Below are 25,740 nucleotides of genomic sequence, written 5' to 3' on the forward strand. Positions count from 1 at the left end.
GTTTTTTCATCAAACGCTTTGAATATTTGCTTTTTTAGGTTTTGTCCTGGCCTAAAAAATAAACTAAGAATTCACGGAGTAAATATTATTATATTTCTGCGTGATATGTAAAATGTTTCTAATCTTCTCCGGCAGTGGCATTACTTGGGTAAATAGGTTATGTTACGGCTTCTTCTCTTCGTAATTTTTCGAGATCCATTCAATTTGGAGGTGTTGGTCATGCTACCTGCAACAACTGCGGCTGGCAACATGTTGACGTCGTCCATTAACACACTCCAGTTGTCATTTGTTTTACTGCCGGGCTAGAATTCGTATTTGCCCGTAGAAACGGAGGGCGAGGAGATGTGTGTTGACAATTAACGAATTTCATATCATGGCCATAAATCTGCCGGGTTTGCTGGAGTGTAGAACAGCCCTCGATGGGGGGAGCGGTACGCGTGGTGTGCCAAATTGCCTTTGTGGGTCAAATTGTAACAATTAACTGTTATGGCAACTGATTTCGCGGCGAAGGTTTAATTTTTAATGCGATAATGGAGCAATGAGAGCGGCAGATTTTTGAGGCGGCTAGGCTTCAAGAGTCGTCTTAATGGTAGTGAACATTTTCTGTGGATTTTCAGGTAAGTGGTTTTAAGTGGATTAATAATAATTTAATATTACCAAAAAATAATGTTTTAAGATGTGGTTTGTATTGGAAATATTAAAATATTTACTATAAGGAATATAAATATATATTCTTAAAATATAAAAAAAAGTAATACGACACCACAAATATCCAAAAATATTTTACAACTTGGCCAAGTCGGTGCTTGAAAGATATTATATTAATAAACTTTGTATTACTAGATATTTACCAATTCACAAAAAGTTGATTGCTTTAATGTTTCTCTCATTTTTGCTCATTTTACCAACCAAATACAAAACGGAAAACAACAAAAGGCGGCAAAGTGAGACAGGACAGCCTTAAGCCCCCCATTTCCCTTTCTTGCTCCTACTTATTTGACTTGCAGCGAATGTTAATAACATTTTGTATCAACAACAGCAGCAACAACCAAAATTTACGCACTCGACAACAGAAGCGAACAACGCGACGGCATTTGTTGCTTCGTTGTCGTTTCCTTTAACGAGCTCGTCCTTGTTGCAACCGGCGCACGTGACACCCCCTCCTCCTCCTGCCACCTGCCACGCCCCCTGCAGAGGCAGCCCAATTTCAGGACCCAGGAACTCCTGCTCCTTGGCCTCCATCTCATCTCCGTCTGGGCTTCGTGGGTGCTTACACCCAAAAAAAAAATCGCCCTTAAATCAAGAAATTCGCCTTTAAATCAAGAAAATCGCCTATGATTTTCATCCAACGGCGACTCACCTTTATTTTAAATAAATAATTTTCTTGAATTTATGGTTTGCCATTTCTGGAAATAATGACAAATTTTTCTTAAATGTATGGTAAAAAACCTTAAAATTAAGGAAAAATTTATTAAAATAAGAAAAAAAAATATTTATGATGTAAGATTACATCATTTTACATTTTACACCTTACATTTGAGGAATTTGGTTGGTTTTGTATACCAATGTTGAATTTTAAATGGATAAAACCGTTTCTAATTTTAATGGCAATTATTACATGGGATTACTACAGTCTGAAAATTTTTATATTTACCTGAATTTATTAAAGATTTATTTTATATAAATACTTTTTATAAACATATAAATAAATATAACAAATGGAAAAATCCTTACCTCAGACAACCCCGGCGTGAACTCGAACCCGCAACTGCTCACACCATAGCAAGACGTCTTAACCATTCGGCCACGCGTGCTTCTTGTCATACAATGACTAAAGAGGGCTAAGGTGCTTTTGGTCCAGCTTTACGCATACAAATAACGTTTATTCTAATCTAAACCTTTTTAACAACCGTTTAAACAATTTGGTAAATAGAAAAGTGAAACTAATAAGAATAAAAATTACATAAATTAAAAAAAAAAGATAAATAAATAAACAAAGGGTACACTTGCCGTGGCGTGGGCTCGAACCAGGTACTTTTGTTCGATTGTTTATTGACCGGACGTCTTTACCAGCTAGACCACCATCAAAATGTATAAAAAAAAGTCACTTTCTCTTAAAATATGGATATTTCTTTCCTAAATTTAAGTAAGAATTTACCATTATTTCAAGAAAAAAAATCAAGAAAAATTCGCCATTAATTGAAGAAAAAAATGGGATTCTTCCTCTTCTTCATTACAAAAAAAAAAAAAATTATGGCGAATTCCTTAAATTGTAGGCATTTTTTCTATAATCAAGAAAATATTTCTTAATTCAATGGCGTTTTGAAATCACGGGCGATTTTCTAATATTTATGGTGATTTTTTTTTTGAGTGTACTTTTACTACTTGACGCTGTCATTTGCGGCATTGCAATTAATTTTTGCCTGCTCTCTGTATACGTGTGTGGGTGAAGAAGGGGCGGCTGGGAAACGGGGAGTGGCACGGATTACACACGGAAAAGATATCCAAAATAATCATCGGCCTTCTCAAGAAATTATGTGGACCTTATAAATACTTTTAATTCATAACTTTGAAAGAAGTAATATATTTATATTTATTTATATACAGTTTGTAGTTGTATTTGCATGAGTTTTAACAGTTTTTACATCAAAATTATACAAAAATATTAATAGACTGAAGATCTTTATCACTTTTTCAGAAGGACTTTACCGGTAGGTAAATCAAACGACAGGAATTTAAAATCAATCGATAATTCTGGAAATTAAAATTTTTTTAAGAACTGGAGACTTTTTTGGTGCTGCTTCAGCATATGGCAATTTTTATGGTATCGATAATGTCGATGACTTCCATGATCGATAATCAAACTATCGATGGTCCCTATTATTGATGCTTTCCCATCTTTATCCACCATCTTCAGACAGGGCAAATGAGTTATGATAAAAACTGGAAATGAATTGTCATACCCACGAATGGGTTTTCAGTGCATGGAACAAGAATATGTGGGCGGCACCGGGCCAAACAACTTGGCACACTAATTTCTGATCTCTGGCGGCTCCAAACAACAACTGCAACCGACTGGAGGGCAATAGGTATAAGGTGGATAGGGCTTCCCAGTTGTCAAACGCTTCTCATTTAACGCCTGCATGGACTCCAAAGTGCATTGGGGTGGGGAAAATATTGTATCTTGCGCTGGAAATTCGAGTTGGCTTCTCCGAGCTTGCATGGCCATGATAAGCATTTCCATTGTTGTCATTATTTTACCTACGACTACTTGCGGCAGGGAAAATTGATATTGACAAAGGGAGTTTATAGATAATTTTCCAAAGACTAGGCAAAGAGACGTAAGCCCATGCTCAAAGTAATGGAAAACTGAAACTCGAGAGGGAAACTTATCAATTTTTGAGAGCTTTTTAAAGATGTTTGATATAAAATGTAGATCAAGTTCAGCCGTTTTGAAGTCCCGAAGCTTAATAAAATAGATACATTTGAGGAAACTTGAGTTATTCACTACACAGGTAGGGTTTTTCTGTTCATTAGCCCCATTGATCGATTTCAATATTTGCATTATCTCAAGCAGTTCCCTTGAAACTCCCAACCCACCGCCAATTAAATCTATTGTGGCAAGAAAAACATGCTATTAGACTGCCCAAAGATAGTTAAAGCGGAGCCCAGTTTAATTTGCTCTGCTGATTGCCATGACCTAAGGAAAGAATCCTTTCTCCACGGCAGCTGCACAATCCCCACTGGCCACATTCGCCAATTTGCGTTAACCGAAACCTCCTTATAGACGTGCCCACCTGAAGGGGTGGGAGGGCCTTTAAGTATTAAGTATTTGTATCACTCCTTGACTTTCACATGGCGAACCCGATCCGATTTTCCGCTCATTTGTGATGTAAAAAGAGCAGGCCGCCTGACAGAAACTTGCCATTCAAATTGGTGTCAACCAGTCAACTGGACGCCAAAGAAAGTGGCGCCACAGACGAGGCAAAAATGCACTGGGAAAAATAGTAGTAGATATTTTGTACGCTTTACTCTTCTAAAATATTCAAAAACATTAATAAACGTTGAAAGTTAAAGTTTATTAAAAATCATAAGTGCCATATTTTGTATAAATAAAACCTGATTTATAAAAGATTTTGGGGATATTGCCGGTGTTTTCGGTGTCTTTTCGCCAACGCCTGGCAGAGATCTGCGACTTTTTCTCATCTATAGACTCTGTCCGAGTCCAAGTCGCAGTCCCAGTCACAGGCGATGCCAAAAGTAGGTCGCCATCGTCTCGGCAACTTGTTTAACCGGCGACCGAAGGAAAACTCGCTTCGCACATAAAAATCCCAAAGAGAAGGAACAAAAAGCATTAAAATGGATATGCATCCTGTGGGACATCTTTGACTAAACGAGTCTAAGCTACATTAAAATTAAATTTTATTTTCAGTTTTATTTGTCTTCTGCTGCGTTCTCTTGTTTTCGAAAGAGGAAGCGAGTGTGGAAATTAATTAAGCAATTCAATTTCCCTTGCAGGTATTTGTCTGTCGCATGTTTGCCATTGCATTTATGTTAATTGGAAGTCATTGGAATAGAGAAAGGATGTTGGCCATTTCTAGCGGTTGATTTATCTACCAAATTATTCTGAGAAATTTAGCTTAGGATTGTTAGTTTAAGTGTTCTAATCAGCCAAACAGGAAATTCAATTAATCCGGCTTGTCATTTATTTATTGTCCTGAATTGTAAAGTGTAATAATGCCGTTCGATTAAGGCACTTAAATCATTAATATCTACTTGACGTTACATTCTGGGTAATAAGTCTTTATATTTTATAAGAAAGCAAGGGTATTATTATTCAACCTTTATTTATTAATAAATATTTGATGTCGGATGCGAAAACAAAATCCTCTCGATTTTAACTGCAGACTCTTGTGGCCTGGCTAATTAAAAAGGTGTACAATGTTGTACATTGAGCCATGCCACTATCAAAAGCATCAAAATGCAGCCGGCCAAAACAAACAAAAGATGTAAGCTAAGCAAGCGCTAGGCCAACATCAACGCAACCCAACTCACCTGGCATCATTGGCTTTTGTTTAGTGAAAGGCGGGTGAATAATACCTGCTGCACCTGCCACATGGCGAAGGCTCCACCTAGTATACAAACATTGGTTCAAGACTCTAAAACAGTGGCCGTGGAAAGTACACGCACAGTTTGTGACCCCATCAGGGCGTCTTTCGGCAGTTATTCCTCACCCGAATCCAAATACTCATGTGCTCGCCCCGAGAAATGAAAAATGTTTGGCAATAGCCACCCTAAGACCTCCTCCCACCAGGTGGTATCAAAACGAAATGATAGCAAGATTTATGATTTACGAACATGATGTTCGGTACATGTCCGATAAGCGATCCGAACGAAGGCATCATTAAAATCAATTTTGATTTGCCAACCTCCTTTCACCGGGTTCCGAGTAACAGCTGCCATATCCGAGGGAAAAGGGGAGAAATTGGATTACAGCTATTATTGGGGGTGTTCAATGGCAGGTTACAACATCCGACATTCATTAGGGATCCATTTAACTTTCCTTAACAGAGCAATTCCAATTCGTTAACTCTTTCGGCGGCCGGCAATTTAGGGCAATCAAACCAGGACTTTAATGATCCATAAAGTTTGTGGTATTTTTGTTGCGATTGTAAGCAGTATACAAGTTTGTAAAGCATTACGTTTAAGGATTATTTTTATTAACGGTAGTTGGACCTCCAAACTTTGATCGATGGGTAGACGTGGAAATGTTGTTTTTAAGAAACACTTTGTTACAACTTTTTTGATGTTAACCTGATAAGTCAATTAATTAAATCATTGCATTAACCGAGGATTTGCTTATTTTTTTAGCCTTTTCCAGCCATATTTATAGGGAAGTTTGGGATATAGTGACGAACAATTTGATTTTTGAATGTTACTTTTCCAAAAAATTAGTATTTTCCAAAAGCTTAAAAGCAGATAGTTCCTGACATCTGTTGAGCATATTCCTGTAAAAGTTCGATGGAAAAAATTTAGCGGAGTTATGTACTACAGCCAATACCAGTACTAAACCAATTTTTATCATTTTTAAGAGTTGTAGGGTAAGGTCATGAACTGATAAACACACACTAAAACTTTATTCACACGTGAAAATAATTTATTTTTTCATCAAGAATGGGTGAAAATGTATAATAATGGGTACAAATTTAACTTACAAAACATGTCAACTTCAGTTCCTGGGTTTAATTTGTTAATATTATTGTAAATACTTTGTCGGCATGATACGATAAATCGATTTAAATTATTTGAAATTTTTGACATGATGTCACATATACCCTCGTCACCTTACCCTACACTCCCCTATCGAAAACATTAAAGAAGCGAGTTATCATCTTCATATAAATGCACTTTATTAGCCGATGAAATAAATGCTAATGGATATTACTTCACGGACCTGTATCTTTTTTAAGATCCTGTATCCAACACCTCTAAAATCACATAAAATTCTCACATACGTTTCTTCAGTTGCCCAAGCATAAACTTCAATTATTTGTGAGTTATTATAACTCTAATCTCCAGCCCCCATTGCCATTTAAATCTGGAATGACCACTCCAAGAAAATGCAGCCAAGATTTTTAGTTTTTCCTCACATACTTGTCATGCCTAGGCCAATCCCCCGGCAATTAAAAGACCGCAGAGAGCGCAATTAAAAAATATTTAATTATAGGAAGGCTCGGGATCCTCCTCGAGCTGTGGACCGATTTTCCGTTTGCGGCTTAGCCTAAAAGCCAGCGAGAGGCACATGACTTGGCCGGGCTGCTCCATGTGGTCATTACGTCATGATGCAGCTTTTGGCTTTTGGAGTGGCACAGCCAAAGGCAGGAGATACACTTATATGTAGCGAGAGAGGAAGGCGGAAAATGGGGAAAAACTTGTAAGTCGGGACGGACAAAAACCGCATATTTGTCGTGAGCATTTTGTTACAATTTCAATTTTGGCCTGGTCCATTGTTGGGGGTCGGTTTCTAGACTCCGCTCTTTATATGCTCTACGGAATCTTGTAGTTTGGCTTTTTTTCTGCCTAGGCGTTGCCTTCGCCTTTTTGTTTCGACTTTTCGACTGCTCGGCTTTGCTTGCATTTGAAAGTGCATTTGTTTCGGTCTTGGCCAATATTTGCCAACTATCAAACTGGTTTATTGCATTTTTTTTAGTTTTCTCAAGAGTTGATGAAATGGCCTTTTATGGCGGGCCTGTTCGACTTCTCAAGTGCAAGGGAGTGGAACAGAAACATATAGATTTTCAGTTGCCACACATCGCGGAAAGTTCTATTAAAGCAGGGCAGACATCTTAATACTTAAATAATACTACATAGAATTGGCATTTCCTGAAAATATTTATTAAGAAATTCATCATCAAGCGGAAAAGAGTGAAACTGAATCGGTAATCCGGTTTATTTCCAATTAACACCAAAGTTCTCTGAATGCTTGGCTGCCAGAAAAGTGAAAAGAATCATAAATGCGCCCGCTAATTGCAGTTCAATGCTTTCACTTGGTAATGGAGTTCCTCTCCACATGGCTAACAGCTCCACCCACCTGGGAATCCATGTATCTCTTGGGATCCCAGACATGTCCCACCGCGGAGTATTCTGCTCGCCTAAGTAGCTGGCGCCCATAAATCTCCAGCAGTTCGCCTGGCTGGCTGTAAAAAAGGTGATTTACATACTCGAGGAAGCCCAAGTTCGGATCTGAAGCTGAGCGTTAACTCACTTTCGCCGCGTGAGAGTGAAGAAGCAGCAAAGAAATTAAATCCAATTTTGCCCCGTCTGCATTTGCCAAACTTAAAAACAAAACGGCAAAACGCTGGCAAACAAGTAAACACATTTTACTTTTTTCACATTTCAGCCCGGTTTCTTATTTATAGCATTTTGCATGCATATTTGATCAAAAACAATCAAATTTTATGAGAGAGTACCAGACTCATCTTGATATGTTTTGGGAAAAACAAAATTGAAAGGAGGTTTTTCTGTTTTTTTTTAACCTTTTGTGCGTTGCATAAAGATAATTTTTATGAAAGTCTTTTTTCGGGAAAGGAAGTGCTGAAATAAATTAGGGGGACTATGTTGGCTGAAGTGTTATTAATGAGTTGTGTTCATTGTTTTTATCAGACGGGTGAAAGGGTAATTAGTTAATGATCATTTGTTTAAATTAATATGATGTACAAGGTGGCGCGTGTTTTATTCCAAACACTATGTTATATAAAACATGGGCATAAAGAAAGATCAAACATTTTAAAATGTATGGTATAATCCGTCAACTTGCTGCTAGAAAAACATTTTTTAACCTCTGCCTTGATTGCTGAATGACGTTCAAACACGCTCCCCAATGACTTTGAACTAGTTCCACGGCACAACTAATTCCACCTTCCGCTCAACCTCACCTTTTGCCCGGCCATTTACACTTGGCAAATTCAAACTTGAAACTTGAAATTCATCATTGTCATCATCACTTGGCTGTTACGCATTGCTGGCCACGCCCCCTTGTCAAAGCCCATATTTGTATATCAAGTGAAAGCTATACACATAATTTCCACTTGTCTGTCTACGGCTGTGTGTTTTTTGCCTTTGGCACTTGCTTTATTTTTAGCCAAAAGTGTTGCACTTTTTTCACATGATTGTGTTAATCAGCTTGTGCCTTTCTTATAGGGTCTATGTACTAAGCTAAAAATAATGCGAATTTGTTTGCATTTTATCCGTAACTCAGGTCGACATTTGACCGTTTTACATAAGGTAGAAAAACTCTTTCGTCTCATTTGCCGTGGGAGAGGGCGTTTGTTTTTGGGGTCCACGCGGGCATGACCAAAGTTTTTGTTTTTACGACCAACTAATAACAGCCGTATAGTTATAGACTGCTGGTGGGCGTTTGTTGCTCTCTGGAATTGGCCCAGTAAAATTGTTGGCCGTCTCTTCTGAAAGGTGCTAAACGGCTGCGGTCATAAATTGCTATAATGTATACAAAACATGTGAATATTTTGTGGGCTTTCACTTGCCAAAAGTTGCGTGCGAAATTATCAGTGAAAAAGGAGCGAAAGGTGGGCGGAGGGCCTAGAGTTTCACCCGATCATGCGGGTTAGGTGTGAAGTTTTTGGGAAAATGCTGTAAAGTGCGGGCTTAAAGGTAGCTAGATTGTGTCCTGTTGCTCTGCTTATTTTGTTGGGTAAACTATTTAAAATCATGATATTGGTTGCAGATAGTGGGATATGTTATTAAAATTTTGTTTAAGTACTAAATTTTTTTTTTATGCGTAAAATTTGACAATAAGGATAGTTACGCAACTGTTCAACACCTATTTAAAATAGTGAATTTTATTATTGCTTTGGTAACTAGTTAATAGTAAAACTACAATAAAATGGTAATTTGTGTTTTTTTCCTAGTAGTGTAATTATTTCGTTGGTCAAATTGACAATTTGATGGGTTGGGACCACATAACCATTGTGTTGGTAAAGTTTACCTTAAAACTTTTTTTGCGTATTGTGAAATATAATAAAAATGAGTTTAAAGTTATACGAACATAAATACGACGATGTCTTTTAGGGTTATAAAGAGTTATATTTAGATATTTTACGTATTGTCCTCGTTGATAAAAATATGTTTTAATTTCTTTCTGCGAGAGTAACAGCGATGAATGCGTAATTGCATCCTAAAAACAGACAACTTAAAACATAATTTTGGATTTTAATTAATATTTTTTAATTTGCCACCCGCCGCAGACTGTCGGCAATAATTAACTTTCCCGCGACCACCGGCAGCGTGTAAAATTCCCAATATAACATCATTTCCATTGCAATAAGACAGACAAAATAAGACAAAACGCAAGACAAAGCTGGAAACAAAATAAAGAAAACAAATCACATCACTGAATGTAATTACGCGAGTGTGAGTGACTGCATGTTGAGGCGCCCGAAGAAAGAAGAAATCGGTAAGAAAGAGAGACGCGCAGAAGAAAGACTCAGAAAGCCGAAGAGCCCGCTACAGTCTCTCCGAACAAGCACGGCTTGAGTCTTCTGCCTCTTTTTCCCAGCTGACCCGCTTTTGGGGCGTTCTAAATAATTTCTGTCACGCTTCGGCTTGCACTGAAAATAAGAGTAAGTGTGTGTTAGGTAAGCCCTAATCTATATGGATAATAAATCAGAGAAGGTAATTTATGCTAATTCACGGGAAAGTGTTGCATAACCGAATTCGATTCTACTCGGTTGATTGAGACCGACTTCATAAGTCGAATTCGACAGCTTTTATCAACCGAGTGCAACGAACTCATTTTCTCCAATGCGTATTTATCGCGTGCCTGGTTAATGAAGCTGCCAAACATCTGTCGGAGAGTTGTTTAAGCAAAACCAATTAATTTAATTAATTAATATCAATTTGGAAACGCACAAAAGAGCTGTGCAAATAACGGCAGTACGCACATTGGGAATTTGTTTTTCTCTCCAGCACAGCACAATTCTTTTCACCCGCCATAAATCATATCCATATTTAAATATTTGCATAATTTTGCTGTGCAAATGTTAAGATTGTCTTTTCGCCAAATCGCTGGGCAAACGGAAATGGATAAAAAACAAATGTTTACCTGATTGATTGGCAGACTGACTGGGTGACTGAGTGACCAACTGATTGACTGAGAGTTTGCAGCTGCAGGAAATTGTCAAAACGAGCGTGAAATTTATGCTACTGCGAGCGGTAATCACAGAAAGTGCATATCTACACTTAAATCATCTGTTTAATTAATGCCAGTAATTCATACATTAAATGTAATAATTTGTTCTGTAAATAAACGGGGAAAATGGGCTTGGCAGCGCGATAATAAACGACGGCTTAATAAATAGGGGAAAAAAGTTTAATTGAGTTTAATATTACGCAAACCTTAAATGATAGGTTCAGAAATGCTGTTCATTTTTAAATGGTAAAGAATTTTTCTTTTCATTAATGTTTTTAAACATTTTACATCTTTAATGCTTTAACTATTTTCGTGGCCAAAACTCACACTTGTATGCAAATATCTGTTAGCCATGACTCCAGCCCGTTTCGCTTTAATGAAAAGCAAATTCTCACACCCTTTTTAAAATCAACAAAAGCTGAAAAAATAGTTTCCCAAAAGCCAATTAGTCCATAACATGTGTAGTCGGTCTATCATTAGTTTACATCTCGACGCACTCGTTGCCACAATTTTGGCCATGCAAACGTAAAAAAGAGCGAACATTGCACAATAGCGGACGCAGTGGCTGAGATCTCTGGCCTAAACACCTTTTAATAGCCAAAATTGTTATGGGCGGCCGCAGAAACCGCCGTCCGACGACCATCAACCATCGACTAATGAGCGGGCAGTCAAGTCAGCGGGTCCTAACTTTTATCTGAGCCAGGCCGAACTGAACTGAGCCGAGCTGCGTTCTGTAAAAGGCCAGAACAAACACTGAAAAATGTAATCTCACACAAAGCAGTTCGAGGGAAGGTGGTAAGACACAGTGCTTTTGGCTACTTGAAATAGTTGAAGTTGTGCTCGGCTTTGTGGTTTTCCTCTTTTCATCTCTGTAAACTGGCCCCAAGGTGCTACACCAAATGAATTATGAGAAGAATTGAAAATAAAAAACAGCAATAAAAAAATATAAACAAGACTGTAGCTTTGTAACTAGAGCAACAATTGAAAAAAGCCAGCCACGTAAGTGCACAAACAGAAGTTTTGAAAATAATGAAAAAAATACAAATGTTATAGATATATTAAGAAATTTAAAGCATATACTAAGAGTATTCTTAAATATGATTATAAATTTTAGCAGACTAAGTACTTTATCAGTTTTTTAAACCGCTTTGTAAAAGGGAAAATCTATTTAAATATATGTATTTGGTTTAATAAATATTACTTTGATCAAAAACACAATTTCAGAAATTTCAACCAAACACAATTACATTTTTTTATGTGTATAAATAGATACAACTTATTTATTGGATGCCAGCAAGCAAATTCCCACATAAATGCTTAAGCTATCTATTTAAGTGGCCAACAACTTATAAAACATTTTCAACAAAAATGTTTAAATCATAATAATATACCGTATTATGAACTTTATTTTTTATTGATAGCCAAATTAATGTACAAATTTTTAACGCTTTTGAAAAAACAAGATCATTCAGATCCAAAAGCAACTAAAGAAGCAAATTACATTTTTCATGTGTAGAAATAGCTGCAATTAATTTACTTGTTGGCAGTACTTAAAGTCCGACAAAAATGTTTGAACTGTTTTTGCGAGCAATTGAAGTTTTTATTTAATTATATTTATCAAATGCGGCGACCCTGAAATGTCTTTCACTTTTAGCCAGCTGCGAAAAACGGAAAGTTAAACGCTTTTTATGGAGAATCGAGAGCAGAGTCTGCTTTAATCTTCAGCCGTCGAGGCGAACGCAATCTTCGGTCTACCAACTCAATTCTCTGACCATTCAATAGCAATTATGACCGGTTTTCAATTAAACTGAAACTGGAACTCAATTGCATTTCCTCTTTGAAACGAACTCCATTCTCGAGTGAAAGAAATCTTTTCTCCTCTGGGTTTTTCTCGGCCGGATCACACTTACCGCTTGGGATACGGTATACGCCGGTATTTGAAGGCATTTTCCACGTCGCGCAGCTTCATTTTGTACGATCGTTCTGCGTTCAGAGACATCCAATGTTATTACACAAAAACACAATCGATTTAGATCTTTTTCGAAGACCTTTCTTGGCCGAAAGAATTTTCCGGTCGGCACTTGAGTTCACTCCGATTCACGAAGAGGTATGAAGATAGAGACGTCCGTAGAGCTCGGCGATCGCGGCTTGACTGAATGTTCCTGGGGGCACTTGGCCGCCTTTTTGGCCAACTTTAAGACGTTGGCAGCGGCTTACCGCTGTTTGCTTTTACCATTTTCTTCTGCGCCCAAGATCGCTCTCTTCGGCTCTGTTTGCTCGCTCTTCTCGCCGCTCTTTGTTCGGGGTTTGACTGACGGATTGGACGTGACTGTAGTCCATTTGTCTGTGGTAACAGTTTTATTATTACCCGACATCTGACATTAATCTACTTAGACATATTTATTTAGGTCGTTTAAACAGCAGATCACATTATTCTCCGCGCAAGGAATCTAATTTGGGCACTTGTTTCAATATCCTCTATTGAAACAGTTGGCTGTTCCAACTCGAACTATAATATTAACCAAAAAGATCATTCCGTATGGTCTTAACCACGTTGGCAAAAAGAATAACTTGGATATCAACTCAACTTGTTTTAATTTTTTATAGGAAGAGTATTAGAATTAAAAACAGGTTTACCTTTGAACTTCTCCCCCTTGTTGGGAAGTCGAAAAGCTGACCTTCCCGCTTTTGTAATTTCCATCGATTAGTTTTTGCCAGTCGTGCATAAATTAAAGATTCTTCTCGATTTTGGCTTCTACCATCGTTCTTTGGCCAACTCTGGATAATAGTGCTTAGTTTCGCCCAGAGTCAAATCTGAAATTTCTATAAGAATTAAGTTCCCTCGGTCTCCGCACTTGCTGTCCACAAAGCTCATTGACCCTTATTCGACTGCGGATACTTGTGGCACAGTGCCTTATAGGAGTCACTTGACAGATCTGATATTAGTTTTGCATTAAAAATACATCAAGCCTCGGTACAAATCAATGAAAGCTAAATAAAATATTACATTTTATCAATAAAGTATTTAAAGGAATTTTATTATAAAAATTAATATGCTAACTATAATCCCAAATAAATATATTTATTTTGAATATGTGAGCTTATAGTGCTTAAATCTTTTCTTTCCAATGTTTTTCTATTTTATGGTTTTAAATAATTCGATTGCTATCTGAGGTACACAAACATTTTTCCGGCACTGTAGCTTACTTGTCCGCTGACTGGCGTCAGACGGCTTCCAGATTTAAGCGTTTACCCACAACTATCTGCATAGGTCCACACTTTTTTAGGAACGACAAAAAAACTGATTGTTCAAACTTACTAACCTTTTTTTATTTCAGCAACAAGCTGAAAATTCGTGTAAATTTCTCGACAACAATGACAAAAAATCGAAAAGAGCCAGTCTCAACATAAAAACAGGCAAAATATGTTAATAAAATAAAAAAGAGTGTGTTGGCGGCACATGTTTTTATTTTATAAGGTAATAATTTAAGGCACTTCTGTAATTACAACTAAGAAAGCAATAAAATGCAAAGTGAGTTGCTAAAAACTTGGTTAGTTGTTGCCCATTGCATCCGATGAGTGTTCAAATCGATTGAGATAAGTGAGCCATCTGAATGATCTGGCTCTTTCCCCGATTTCAAAACATGAAAGTTGACGAGTTGTTCGGCTGTCAGTTTTCGGGTTAAGTTTATCAGCTGTCCCATTGTGGTCACTCGCCATAAGTTGGCTATATCTTTGGCCCGGTGTTAATATTTTTTCTGCTGCCAACTGCTCGTTTGTTGTTGGGCCGAATCTGCCGAGCTGGCCACTCAATTGTAAACAACTGCAATTGGCCCTAGGTGCAAATATAAATAGGCGAGTGTGTGTGTTACGGGCAGGTGTGCGTATATATTATATTGGCCTGGTGTTTGAGTGTGAATTTAACACAGTGAGGTTGGTTAGTATTATATGTGTTATTTTTAAAAAATAAAATAAATTTAATAAAAATAAATTACATAAAATGTTGGAAATAAAAATAAAGATATCTAAGCTGTGTACGTTTTTGCTTAACAAACATATTAAAATGTTGCTTTATTCATCATAAGATGTATACAAAATCTAAGTCCGGCCGAAGTCCTTAAGTTTTAAACTTTTGGCTACAGTGTACAACAAATAAAAACTTAATGGTATAGGTGAAGTAATAAAAGGGTATTTTATTATTTTCAAAATTTGGAAATAATCGAGGAAGATTTAAGATAAAAATCGATTGAACAAACAATTTCTAAAATTATTTTTTACATATAACATATTAGTCTGTCTGTCTTTTCCAGCTAGCTTTAGACTTTAAAGGTTAGGGGTGTACATGTTAAAAGCTAAAATCAAAAACATTGTTTTAAATTTTGGGTATAGTTTTTTCACTCCCAAAATGTAAAAAGTTATGTTCCTCAGATCGCAATAACGCAATACAATCGCTTTTTTTTCTCGAAACCACGACCTGGAATCCGATGAACACGATAACTTCAAAAGTATGTTCCGATAATGCTTAGTCTTTTTGTCGGAAGATTTTGCATTATAATTTTCTAATGATCCGTTCACCAGTTAACATGTCTACTGGATGGACCTTTTTTGGACTCTCCGAATATTACTAAGCTTACATGTACCTAAAATGTACCAAATCATATAAGCAAAAGCCCAATTATTTAAGTACTTACCCTGATGTCAAACCCTTTCAAACTCTGCGAATAGTCCTCTGCCACGCCTCGCTAGCATTTTCAGGGCTTTCTGTCGCCCACGCTTATCAAAGCCATTTTGGCCAAGTCCAGGGGCAAAGTTGCCAGGGCCACAAACCGAGCTGCCGGCCATAAACACAGAGTCACAGAACTGGGGAGTTCGGGGAGGCGTTGGAATCTGTGGCACATAGAGCACACAACACGAGCACCAGGCTCGGTGGCTTATGTTTTATGCGGGTTAACGCTAACGTTGTCCACTGGGCGGGTCAAAATTCTGGGAAGGCCCGAACCAACAGCCCGATCCCATTCCCAGTTCCATACCCAGTCCCAGTCCCAACCGGTGAGAGCCCACGCCTGGAGCAGCCGGCTTGGCTTTAACACCATCTCGTTCGATGTTCCGAATTTCGAGGATGTCCACCGATGGCTGCCCGGATGCGGGCAATCAAAATCTGTGGCCTACTTGACTGCCAGCTATTTGGACACGATTTTGAGTTTGCCTTAGTTTGGCCAACGGTTTTCCCCCAAGCGTCAAACGGAACAGTTGGCATTCCGCCCACAGGCCCCAAAAATCACCCAGCCAACCAGCCACCCGCAGCCCCAAATTCGGCTAATAAAGACAGGTGCGCTGTTTTAAATTCCATTTTTTCTCAGTTTTATTTTGCTTAAAGTTCTTTTTGGTTTTAATTGTCTTGGTTTTAAATACTCGTTTCATCTATTTGATTCAGTGCGTCATTATTTTAAGGTTTTCCTTTTTCATATACGTATAATATCTCTATATAAATATTTGTTTAGTTTTATTTATCATACAAGTGAAACTTACGCTATCCAACGGCGAAATGAAGTGGGGGATTTGAAAACATCGAACATAAGACATGATCTCCTTTCCCATTGGGTCTCTATTTTGAGTTTTAATTAAATATGCGTAGACTGTACGCCGTCTGACTATTTACACAGCTGTCTGTATTTTATTATTATTTACCATCTCGCGCACAGTTTTCTTCTCTTTTCGTCTACGTTTTTCGAACATTTCAAATAAATTACATGCAATGTTTTATGCGCGGTCATAATTCAATTTCTTCACTCGCTCTCTTTTTATTCGTATTTTATCTTTGGGTTCTACTTTAAACACAGTTGGCACAGAAATTTCCATAGTTTGGTTTGGTTTGGTTGAGAGAAGGAACTGAACCGAACTGATGATTGAGATGTGAGTGTTTTGTGTGACAATGGTGGCCAACGAAGTAGTTGCAGCGTGGATCGATCCACTTCCAGGTGGTCCTAAAGCTACCTATTAAATGCACTGCCAACGGTGTTCCTTATATTTTGTTGCATCCTCAACTTCCGGCAGCAAAAATGCATTTTTGGCCTATGCGCCATTTTAATTAATTTAATTTGTTTTCGTTTTCATATATTTTTCAGTATTATTTTATCCCTTACTTGAATGCGTGTAAAATATCCTATACGTATGCCGTGGTGTGTGTCTGGAAACAATATTTCTTTGTTTTTTATTAAATTGTACAAAGTGCGTTTCGTTCGTTTTTTCTTTCTTTTCGGCTATAAATATTTAGGTTATTTGCTATCAAAAAATGCCAACCGAAAATGTTTGATTTAATTTATGTATATACTTCCTTTTACCTTTTTATGCAGACTAAATCATATATTTTTTTATACAAATGCTTTTCGGTTGGATTTGAAATTTTAATGGGTTTTTATGGATGTGAACTCTGCCTGCAGATGGCAGAGGTTCTTAAATTTTTAAAATTCTCATTGCTGCCAGTGAATGTTTTGTTTCAGTTTTATAATTTTTTCCTAGTTTTAGTGTCTATAAAATAAAGTACTTATGTCTTGTTTTACGCTTTTTGTTTGGTGTTTGCTTAATTCTACTGCAACTGCCAAAAGTTTGATTGTTTATATGGGTTATGGGCCGTGACTTAAACGTTAGTTTTGCGTACAGTTTATTATTACTCTTTGCATGTAGTTTTTACAAAGTCTAAATACCTTTAGGAATATTACTTAATGCAGCTACTTATGGGAAACAATTTGTGTTCATGTTACGAACATAAATGCTGACATAAAACAAGTAATTGCTCGACAGAAATATTTACATTGATTGTTTTGTTTTATAATCCTTTGGCAGTTCTCTCGATTAAGATGAAAGTGAACATATCTCTGGCTTGGAGTTCTACTTAATTCATTAATAACAATTGCATTTTATTAACTTGTATCGACTTGTATATAATAAACCACTAGGTGATGTCCTTTGCTTATGTGTTGTGCTGTACGATAAAAACCCAAAAGTGCTGCCATCTTATTAGTCTATATAGCTAGTACCTATACAAATATGTGTATATCATACCACGCATCCGGCTGTGAGTATTAATCATGTAAATGCTTCGATTTGCTTCTGTTTAAACATAGTTCAGTATGTGCATGCCTTAGATCACAACACTTTAGAGATTTCCCTCGACCTTCCCCAACTCGTTTTCAAATGCTGCTAACAGTTTTATTCCTAGTCTAGTCGCTTAAAAGTAATGCCAGAGAGGCCCTACGGATAGGGGTCTGCTCTTTGAGTTGCTCTTTCTATACAATTTCATTGTAGTTTCTGATCTCTTCCGTTTAGTCGCTAAATGTAATTTGTTTACTTTCTTTTAAAGGGTGCTAGTGCTATGTGGTAAATATGCCGAAGGCATCTACTAACTGCCCACGAATTGTTTGCTCTCTAGCTGATCTAACTGGTTTTAAAGGTACCTAATTTACAATAGTTTTTTCTTATTTTGCTCGTCGTATGTAGTCTAGGTTAAATGAAATGTGGTGAAATTCCTTTACCAAATATAAGAAATTATGAAGAAGTTAGGACTGGTATTCATATAATAATTCGTACTATTGATTTCATTTTAAATTTAAGTTACTCATTTATGTTTTGTTCGGAAACCTCTGAGGAGTTGCTTGAAATACTAAATGAACCTTAACTTGATCATTAAAGTGTTTTTAGTTTGAAAAGATCTCATATAATTAGACGCGAACTGCATTAAATAGTGTTTATAATGATTCAATTCAATCGGAACTAATATATAAATAATAATTCATATCGAAATACACGAAATTTCAATATCGAATACTATGCTTTCCAAGTCCTGACTTCTTTTTAACTTAATTTAAAAAAAAAAACTATATACAGACTAGTTGATCAATACAGTTAATAATGGCAGTGTAAGAAAATATAACCAACTAAATAACACGTTTTCCTTAGGACTACATACGCTAATACGCTCATGCGCATTTTGTTACTCCCAGAAGCGTTTAGAAAAAGTTATCGGCTTAAAACGTAGTTTCTTTTAGTGTTCTCATACCTCCAGGCGTCGACTCTGTTTCTTTAAAATCTCCAGGCCAGATTTTGAACGGGATCAGCGGACTGATCCATCGGTCAGGCCAGCTCCATGGAAAGCTCCACATGATCATAGGTGATGCCACAGCCGGCGGCAACATATCACACGGTGGTCTCCCGGTCCACGTGGATATATTCGACCGGCTGTAGTCCGTGTCAGGAGGCCGGGTCTATGAAGAGCGCCTCCTTCTTGAAGTCCTTCTTCAGGGTTCCGATGCTGGCGGCCGAGACGTTGCCGTTGCTCGCTCCGTTCATGAACCCGATGCCCACGCCCATCCCGCCCACGCCCATGCCGCCCACGCCCATTCCGCCCACTCCGGCGCCCTTCTGCACCACCGACTTTTTCCGCTTCCTCATCAGGCCGAACATGCAGAATATCAGGCAGGCGGTCAAGGCGGCCGCAATGCAGCCCAGGGCGGCGAACACACCGCCCGGCAACTCCAGCAGCTTGCGGGCGGTGCCGCACTCCTCCTCCGACTCGTCGAACCCACTGGGGCAGTTGTGGTGACCTGAAAGGCAGGGATTAGTCAGATACTTTTAGAAAAGAGGTCGATAATAAAGGTACATTAGCCATTTTAGTTCCCTCTGACAAAAATAAACTGATTCTTAAAAACGACCAGTCCCGGAAATCTCTAAAAACATTGAGGTCACAATCATTTCTTCGACTATGAGTACAAATTTCAAATGTGTGATACAGAAATCTCTTAAAACCAAAATTCGATTAAACTTGTAACTAGATTGAAAAAGATTTCTGTAGTGCCCCAAACAGACTCGGATTTTTCAGCACTCTTCAAACCAAACCATGCCTTGCCAAAGCATAAGGTGGTCTAAGATCTAAATCACTACAACACCCAAAAAAAAACGTCATCAATATGCCATTATTTAGGTATCAATGTGATACTATTGATACAAATTGACCCTAATATAGGATCACTTTGTCACTTGAAAAAAGTTTTCTACAAAAAAGCTTTTTTGTCAGAAAAAAGCATTTTGCCGCTGGATATAAAAATTTAGGCGTGGCTCAGAGTGCTAGCGCATTGTTTTTGATGCACTTGCCTAAGGGTTAGTGGTTCGAGTCCCACTCGTGACAAACTTAATTTTCTTTTTTATTTGAAATAGGGAAACGTTTTATATATATAACCTTTTTATTACAATTGATAGAGAGGAAATGTTAGATATTATTCTTATAAATCGTACAGCATCGGCGCGCACTTGAACCGGGGACCTTTCGCACCAGAGACAGACATTTTACCCATTGGTCTATCGCACAACGTTTCCCGCGGATGTTTAATTCAAATGCCGATACTTGAGCGCAGTTCGAAACGCGAACAATCAAAAAAAGTTTTTATCGGTATCGACTTCGATACGGTTGTTATCACTACACTATTTAGGGTCAAATATGAGTTTTCATACAATGTAGTATACTTTTGATACTTATTTAGGATTAAATTTATCCCAATAATTTGATCCTGGGTGTAGTGTCATTTTCACCCACACTTATCAAATTGACACACGAAGATTTTTTTTGGGTGAATAAGTGTCTGGTACTTAAATCTATCTGCCATCTTAAGCTTTACAAAAAAAAGTTAAATACAAATAAAATAAAAAATATTTTGCAGAATTATTTAAAAATATTTGCAAATCTTTGTAAAAACTTTTTTCGTAGCAAATGTTTTTCTGATTATATGTAAGACCTATATTTCGACCGAATTTGTAGATCAAGTCTAGTTTAGACTTACTTATATATTTTAATAAATTTTAACGAATTATTAAATTAAACAATTTGAATACAAAAGTTCTCTGAAGATGAGCTCATGTTTAGTATCATATCACCAGAGTAAGAAAAAAATTATAATTTTCTCTTAGTGCAAGAACAGATTCAGTAACCGAGATAGAGGCAGTTTCGAGCGCTGATTGAAAAATTGAAAGTAGATTGGGGTTTTGGGGAGGGAGCATGGGCATCGCAGCCGGGTGGCCTACTCTATGGTTACAAATTGAATGCAGTGTCACTTGAGTGGCCCGTGGGGTCCGAAAGCTTGTTTAATGCCCTGGCTTTGCGGTTAACCAGCTCCAGATGCAGACGCGCCTGGTTGCCCATAAATAATTGAAGCTAGAAAGGCAAAGTCCAGGCCGGCTTTTGTATTTTTCCCCCCAAGCGAACACTTTAAAGAGTCTATATGGCTTTGAATGTGTTAGTAAAATGCAATCATACCCTATTGAATGGAATACTGATAGAGCCAGCACTTTTGTATGTACATATATATTTAATGTTCAAGGCAGTCATTAATATTATAGTGGTTTTTCTTGCAATATTTGAATATCGAGTAGTTATAGGCGGATGAAAACTATACCCTTTAAAAATTTAAATTTGAAAAAATTATATGTGTATGGTGATTCATATTTAAGTGTAGCAATGTTGAAAAACTAATGACAATACCGACATGACTTTAAAGATAACTTTTAGATTTGTCTAAACAGGGTATTAAACCTTCTATGGACCTTTCGAATTTTTCAGTATTTTTTCCTGTCCTTCATCTCTCAAGTGCATCGCAAATAAGTTTGGCCCAGCTGTTGCGGCCATTTGGGTTGGGCTGCCGCCGGACTGGGACAAACTTTTTGCGCAAGACATTTCGGGGTTTTGCTGCTGCGGGTTTGTCCAACAACCAGCCATCCCACCAGTCGGCCAACAACCGCCAACAACCAACAACCGCCGACAACGACGACAACCGACCAACGAAGCAACTAACAACCAGCAGCTCTGGTGCAGCCTGTGTGCAGTTGTCAGGAAACTTTGCCTGATTACAAAAGCGGGACGGCCTGCCTCGAAATTAACAGACAAGCCAGCCACAAGTGAAATTTTTGGTTGCCTACTGCCGAGCGCACGCTGCAAATGGATAGCCCAGAGCCCTGGACTGAGCGCCAAATCACGTACAAATAATGCAAAACTCCAGGTCAGAGGGGAGTTCGAGGACTCTTCAGAGGGATATAAGAGTTCTCCACATAAAGAATCTATATTTCTTTGACAAGGTTGTACGATAGCATCATATTATTCCCAAATTCCTCTTTTAGCAACAACATTGAGACAAGAAAACGTTTAAAAATTTCGATCCTAAAGCTATATTACTTTAACATGAGAACTATAAAACATACCCAAGGGAAGGCGTGGATTATACCTTGAGTAACACTCGGTTATAACATTTTTTAGAAGAGCATCATTCTAAAACAAAACACTAGCATTTACCTGTTAGCATTTTAAGGAACATGGAAAATAAACGCTAATAATTTCATTTTTCCCCGTTTGGTAAAATAGTATTCGCTCATCAGACTTTAAGATGTGTTTTAAAGAAATGCAGGAAAGTAGACACTATTAATGAACTTAAAATTAATGAAAGCCTACTTCAAAACCTTTTGGACTTTAATCATTATTAAGATTTCAGGATGAGTTTAGCTTACTAACTTACTTCTTACTTCAATCTCTTTGACTTTAATCATTATTAAGAATTCAGGATGTGTTTAGCTTATTAACTTTTTTGGAAGTAGTTTCTGCTGACCTATTTTGGTGAACGCATGAAAGTTTCCGGACCACGTCGGCCTCTATAAACTATTTGCATGCAGTGCTCTCATGCAAAAACCCATTCGGCAACCCTCTGAGAAATGGGCTGTGGCCTCAGCCGGCAATCTGTACTTACCATCACACCACAGGCTGGCCGCAATGCATGCATCAATTTCAGGACATTTGTATTCGCAGTCCGACTCCTTGGGAAAGAAGCCGAACTCGTTCAGCGTCTCGTTGGCCGTTGCCCCGCCTGCAGAGCCTCCGGCGTTGGCAGCGGATCCTGACCCACCGGAGCCCAGCCCGCCAATCCCCGAACCGGAACCCGGGGAGGACTGGGAGGAGCTCTGGGAGCCCATGCCCGTGGTCACGCTCGCATTCACATGCAGGTCCAACTGCTGCAGCAGCGCGTTCTTGGTGCGGTGGATCTCCAGCCACGTGAAGGAGATGTCGCCGGGCTCCTTCAGGATGGGCTCCAGCACCAGGCTGATTGGTCTGGAAAGGCATAGATGGAAATCGGGATGTGAGATCACTGTGAACAAATGTGGCTTATAAAAGAAATGTAATATAATAATATATATTTATTTATTTAATGTAATTATTTAATAAAGGTTTGTTTAAGAAAATAGCATATACTCAATATTTTTTTTAATAATATATTAAAAAATTAAATTGCAGAGGGTTCTGCAAGGGTATAAAAACATTTATTATTATACTATTGGTTAACTAGGGTTTAAGCCCTACTTTTTGCTTATTATAATGACGTAAAAACAATGGTAAATCATAATTAGAAGATAAAAATCTGATTACATTGTTTTCAAAAATATATATATTAATCCTAACTAAAAGGAAGTAAAGAAATGGTTGCTTAAAATTATAATGAATTTTTTTAGTAAGGTGTTACACCGGAAACATAACCCATGGGTAATGTCTAATTGTTTTTATTTTAGTTTATAAGTAAAGGATACAAAATTATAAATCTTATTACAAAATAAATCGAGTATCATACGCTATTGCAAAAATTTTTTTGACAGCTAGTTATTCTGTTAGGTATAGCAAAAAAGCAATTGCTTTTCTCACTGCGTCTTTCGTGCTCTACATAACTTTTGGACAAGTATCTGGGTATATCCTATACCATTTCCTTGGTATCTGCACCGCCTAGTAGTTGCTGAAGTGCAACTAATTACTCGCAACTTTCAAGTTGCCATAGACAAAATATCTTATTTGCAGTTTGGCTTAAGTCGCGCATTGAGCGAGTTAGCCGCAAAAGTTTGGTTGCAACAAGAGTGGAACAATTAGATTCACTGAAAATCAATATAGAAAGCCCTCTATTTCAAAATACTTAATCCCTCCTTGTTGCTTGTATTACTTTCTCATCTTACGATAGGTATATTTCCACTATCTTACATTTCTGAAATGTACTCTTTTATTTTCGTCCCTTAAAATTAAAAAGAGTTGTAGATGACGTTGTGTGATTGTTTGCATTTACTTCATCCCAATCTCTCTTAAACATTACTGTGCTTTAGAGCTTGCCCATTTTAATTCACAGCTGAGTTGAAAAGCTCACAATTAATTATCTAAAAAGGCTCAACACACTCATTAGCCAGCTCGGATATCCAGTGCAATGTCCAATTACCCTTTGGGGTCCCATAAAAATATGTTTTCACATGTCGTCCACAATGCAATATTCCTTCTCCTCGTTTTTCACCCATCCGTTCTCCCTTTTTTATGTTCTGCGGCGACAAAATTGAGCAAAATGCAAACATGGACAAAAGGGAAAAAAAGTTGGCCATAAAATTTAATGGCAACACGTTAAATGCAGGACCAGGGAAAAGGACAGAAGGTTGGTCAACTGCCCGGACTTTTGTCCAAGAAACGAGTGTAACGTCCAGGTTCAACGGTTCATTTCGGTGGCACGCACCTTGGACATAAATTGCCGGAGCACATACGGCCAAGTTCCAGCGGGCAAAATGCTCTTACCTGTTTCGCCCCCTGCCACCCCTTTCCACCCCATTGTTCACCTGTCTTCGCCTCATGCTCGCTTTGCATGCTTCATGTGCACAGCACAGGTGAAAATTATAGGGGTTCCTTAACAAGTACAGGTGGGAAGTCGGTATGTGCTGATAGGGCAAGGATGCATATTTTACATTTTTAAATCCGCTCTGCATTTTTATATTCAATAAAAAAAGTTATATATGAACTACCGAAAAATATATAGAATTATAAAATCATTTTAAAGATATTTGCTTATAGTTCTCTTACCTATTTAGATAATACTACTACACTGCTTACTACTTTATTTATATTTTAATTTTAAGAGCAGAATTACAGCACTTCTAGTACATTATTACAAAAAAATTGTTATTTATAAATATTTATTTTTTAAAATAACCAAAATGGTCCATACAAAAATTATTTCTAAAGGATAAAAAAACCTTGTTTTCGCAATTTAATAACTTATTTTCAATTTTACTCAGCCAACTCAATATAGTTTTCATACGTTGTTAATATGTTTAGGCCTAGCAACAATTTGTTGTTTTGAAAACTTAGAATATCTAGATGATTGACCTCAATTGTATACATGTGTTCATGTCTGACGGCCATGTTTGTTTGCCTGGACTTCGTCTCGTTTACGTTTTCATTTTTTCGTCTCTATATAGCATATTTCTTTGCGCTCAATTTCCTGTATTTTGTTGCCGTCGTAGCCATTTCCTGTTATTGCATTTTTAAGCAGGACTTTTTGATAGAGCTCTGCGGAGAAGGACGCCGAGCTCGAAGAGCCTGGCACCAGAGCAAATAGGTGCAGAAGTTTTTTTTGAAATATTAGCAGCTATTAAAATGCAATTAATTTTGAGTGAAAAATTCCCAAAAAATACTCGAGCTAAGAGGCTTTCTGTGTAGTGTTCAGTTGCTCGAGTGGACTTAGCTCACATGCACTTGATAATGGAAAGGAGTCTGTGTACCATTAGGCATGAATGTTTTCAAGTTCTGTTCTTTCTTCATTTGTTTTTGCCAGATTTTTTATACATTTGTGGGGACTGGGTAATTGGTTAGGCAGTCTTGTTGGGCGACATCAGAGCGTGAAATTGTAAATATTTCAGTGTTCACTACTAGAAAATTTATTGGAATACACAACTATTTGAGAAGGACCTTTTCAAATTTATAGAATTTAATGAAGTTTAAACCAATTTACCCTATACAAATAATAAACCTCGAAATAATATTATATTACTATTTGAAAGAAAATAACATAAAGATATAAAATATATTATTTTACCGGGTGTACAATAATATAATTATTATTTATCTTATTGGAAACCAGGTAAAGCACTACATTGTCTTAATTACAGTGTGTAGGAACAGTGTTCCTGGAACACCTTTTTATATT

At 37.4% G+C, this 25,740-nt stretch overlaps 2 protein-coding genes across 11 annotated transcripts in view; both read right to left on the bottom strand.

Annotated features, from left to right (window-relative positions):
* The window catches only part of LOC108020448 (heparan sulfate 2-O-sulfotransferase pipe), a 48,163-nt gene extending 35,279 nt beyond the window's left edge, over positions 1-12,884 (bottom strand). For 6 of the 10 annotated variants that reach the window (XM_036816561.3, XM_036816559.3, XM_036816563.3 and 3 more), the window contains exon 1: positions 12,619-12,881. In XM_036816561.3, the coding sequence (XP_036672456.1) occupies positions 12,619-12,707 (89 nt within the window). In that variant the 5' untranslated portion in view covers positions 12,708-12,881. Of the gene's footprint in view, positions 1-12,618 lie in introns of all 10 variants that reach the window. The other 4 variants (XM_036816557.3, XM_036816562.3, XM_036816555.3 and 1 more) reach the window with 4 other exon arrangements.
* A 3,161-nt stretch (positions 12,885-16,045) lies between these two features.
* The window catches only part of LOC108005713 (uncharacterized), a 79,577-nt gene continuing 69,882 nt past the window's right edge, over positions 16,046-25,740 (bottom strand). The window contains exons 13-14 of the mRNA XM_036815629.3: positions 22,489-22,847; positions 16,046-19,308 (exon numbers count right to left, since the gene is read on the bottom strand). Coding sequence (XP_036671524.3) covers positions 18,956-19,308; positions 22,489-22,847 — 712 coding nt within the window. The 3' untranslated portion in view covers positions 16,046-18,955. The remainder of the gene's footprint in view (positions 19,309-22,488; positions 22,848-25,740) is intronic.

This window comes from Drosophila suzukii, chromosome 3 (assembly GCF_043229965.1).
Source record: "Drosophila suzukii chromosome 3, CBGP_Dsuzu_IsoJpt1.0, whole genome shotgun sequence".
Taxonomy (NCBI): Eukaryota; Metazoa; Arthropoda; class Insecta; order Diptera; family Drosophilidae; genus Drosophila; species Drosophila suzukii.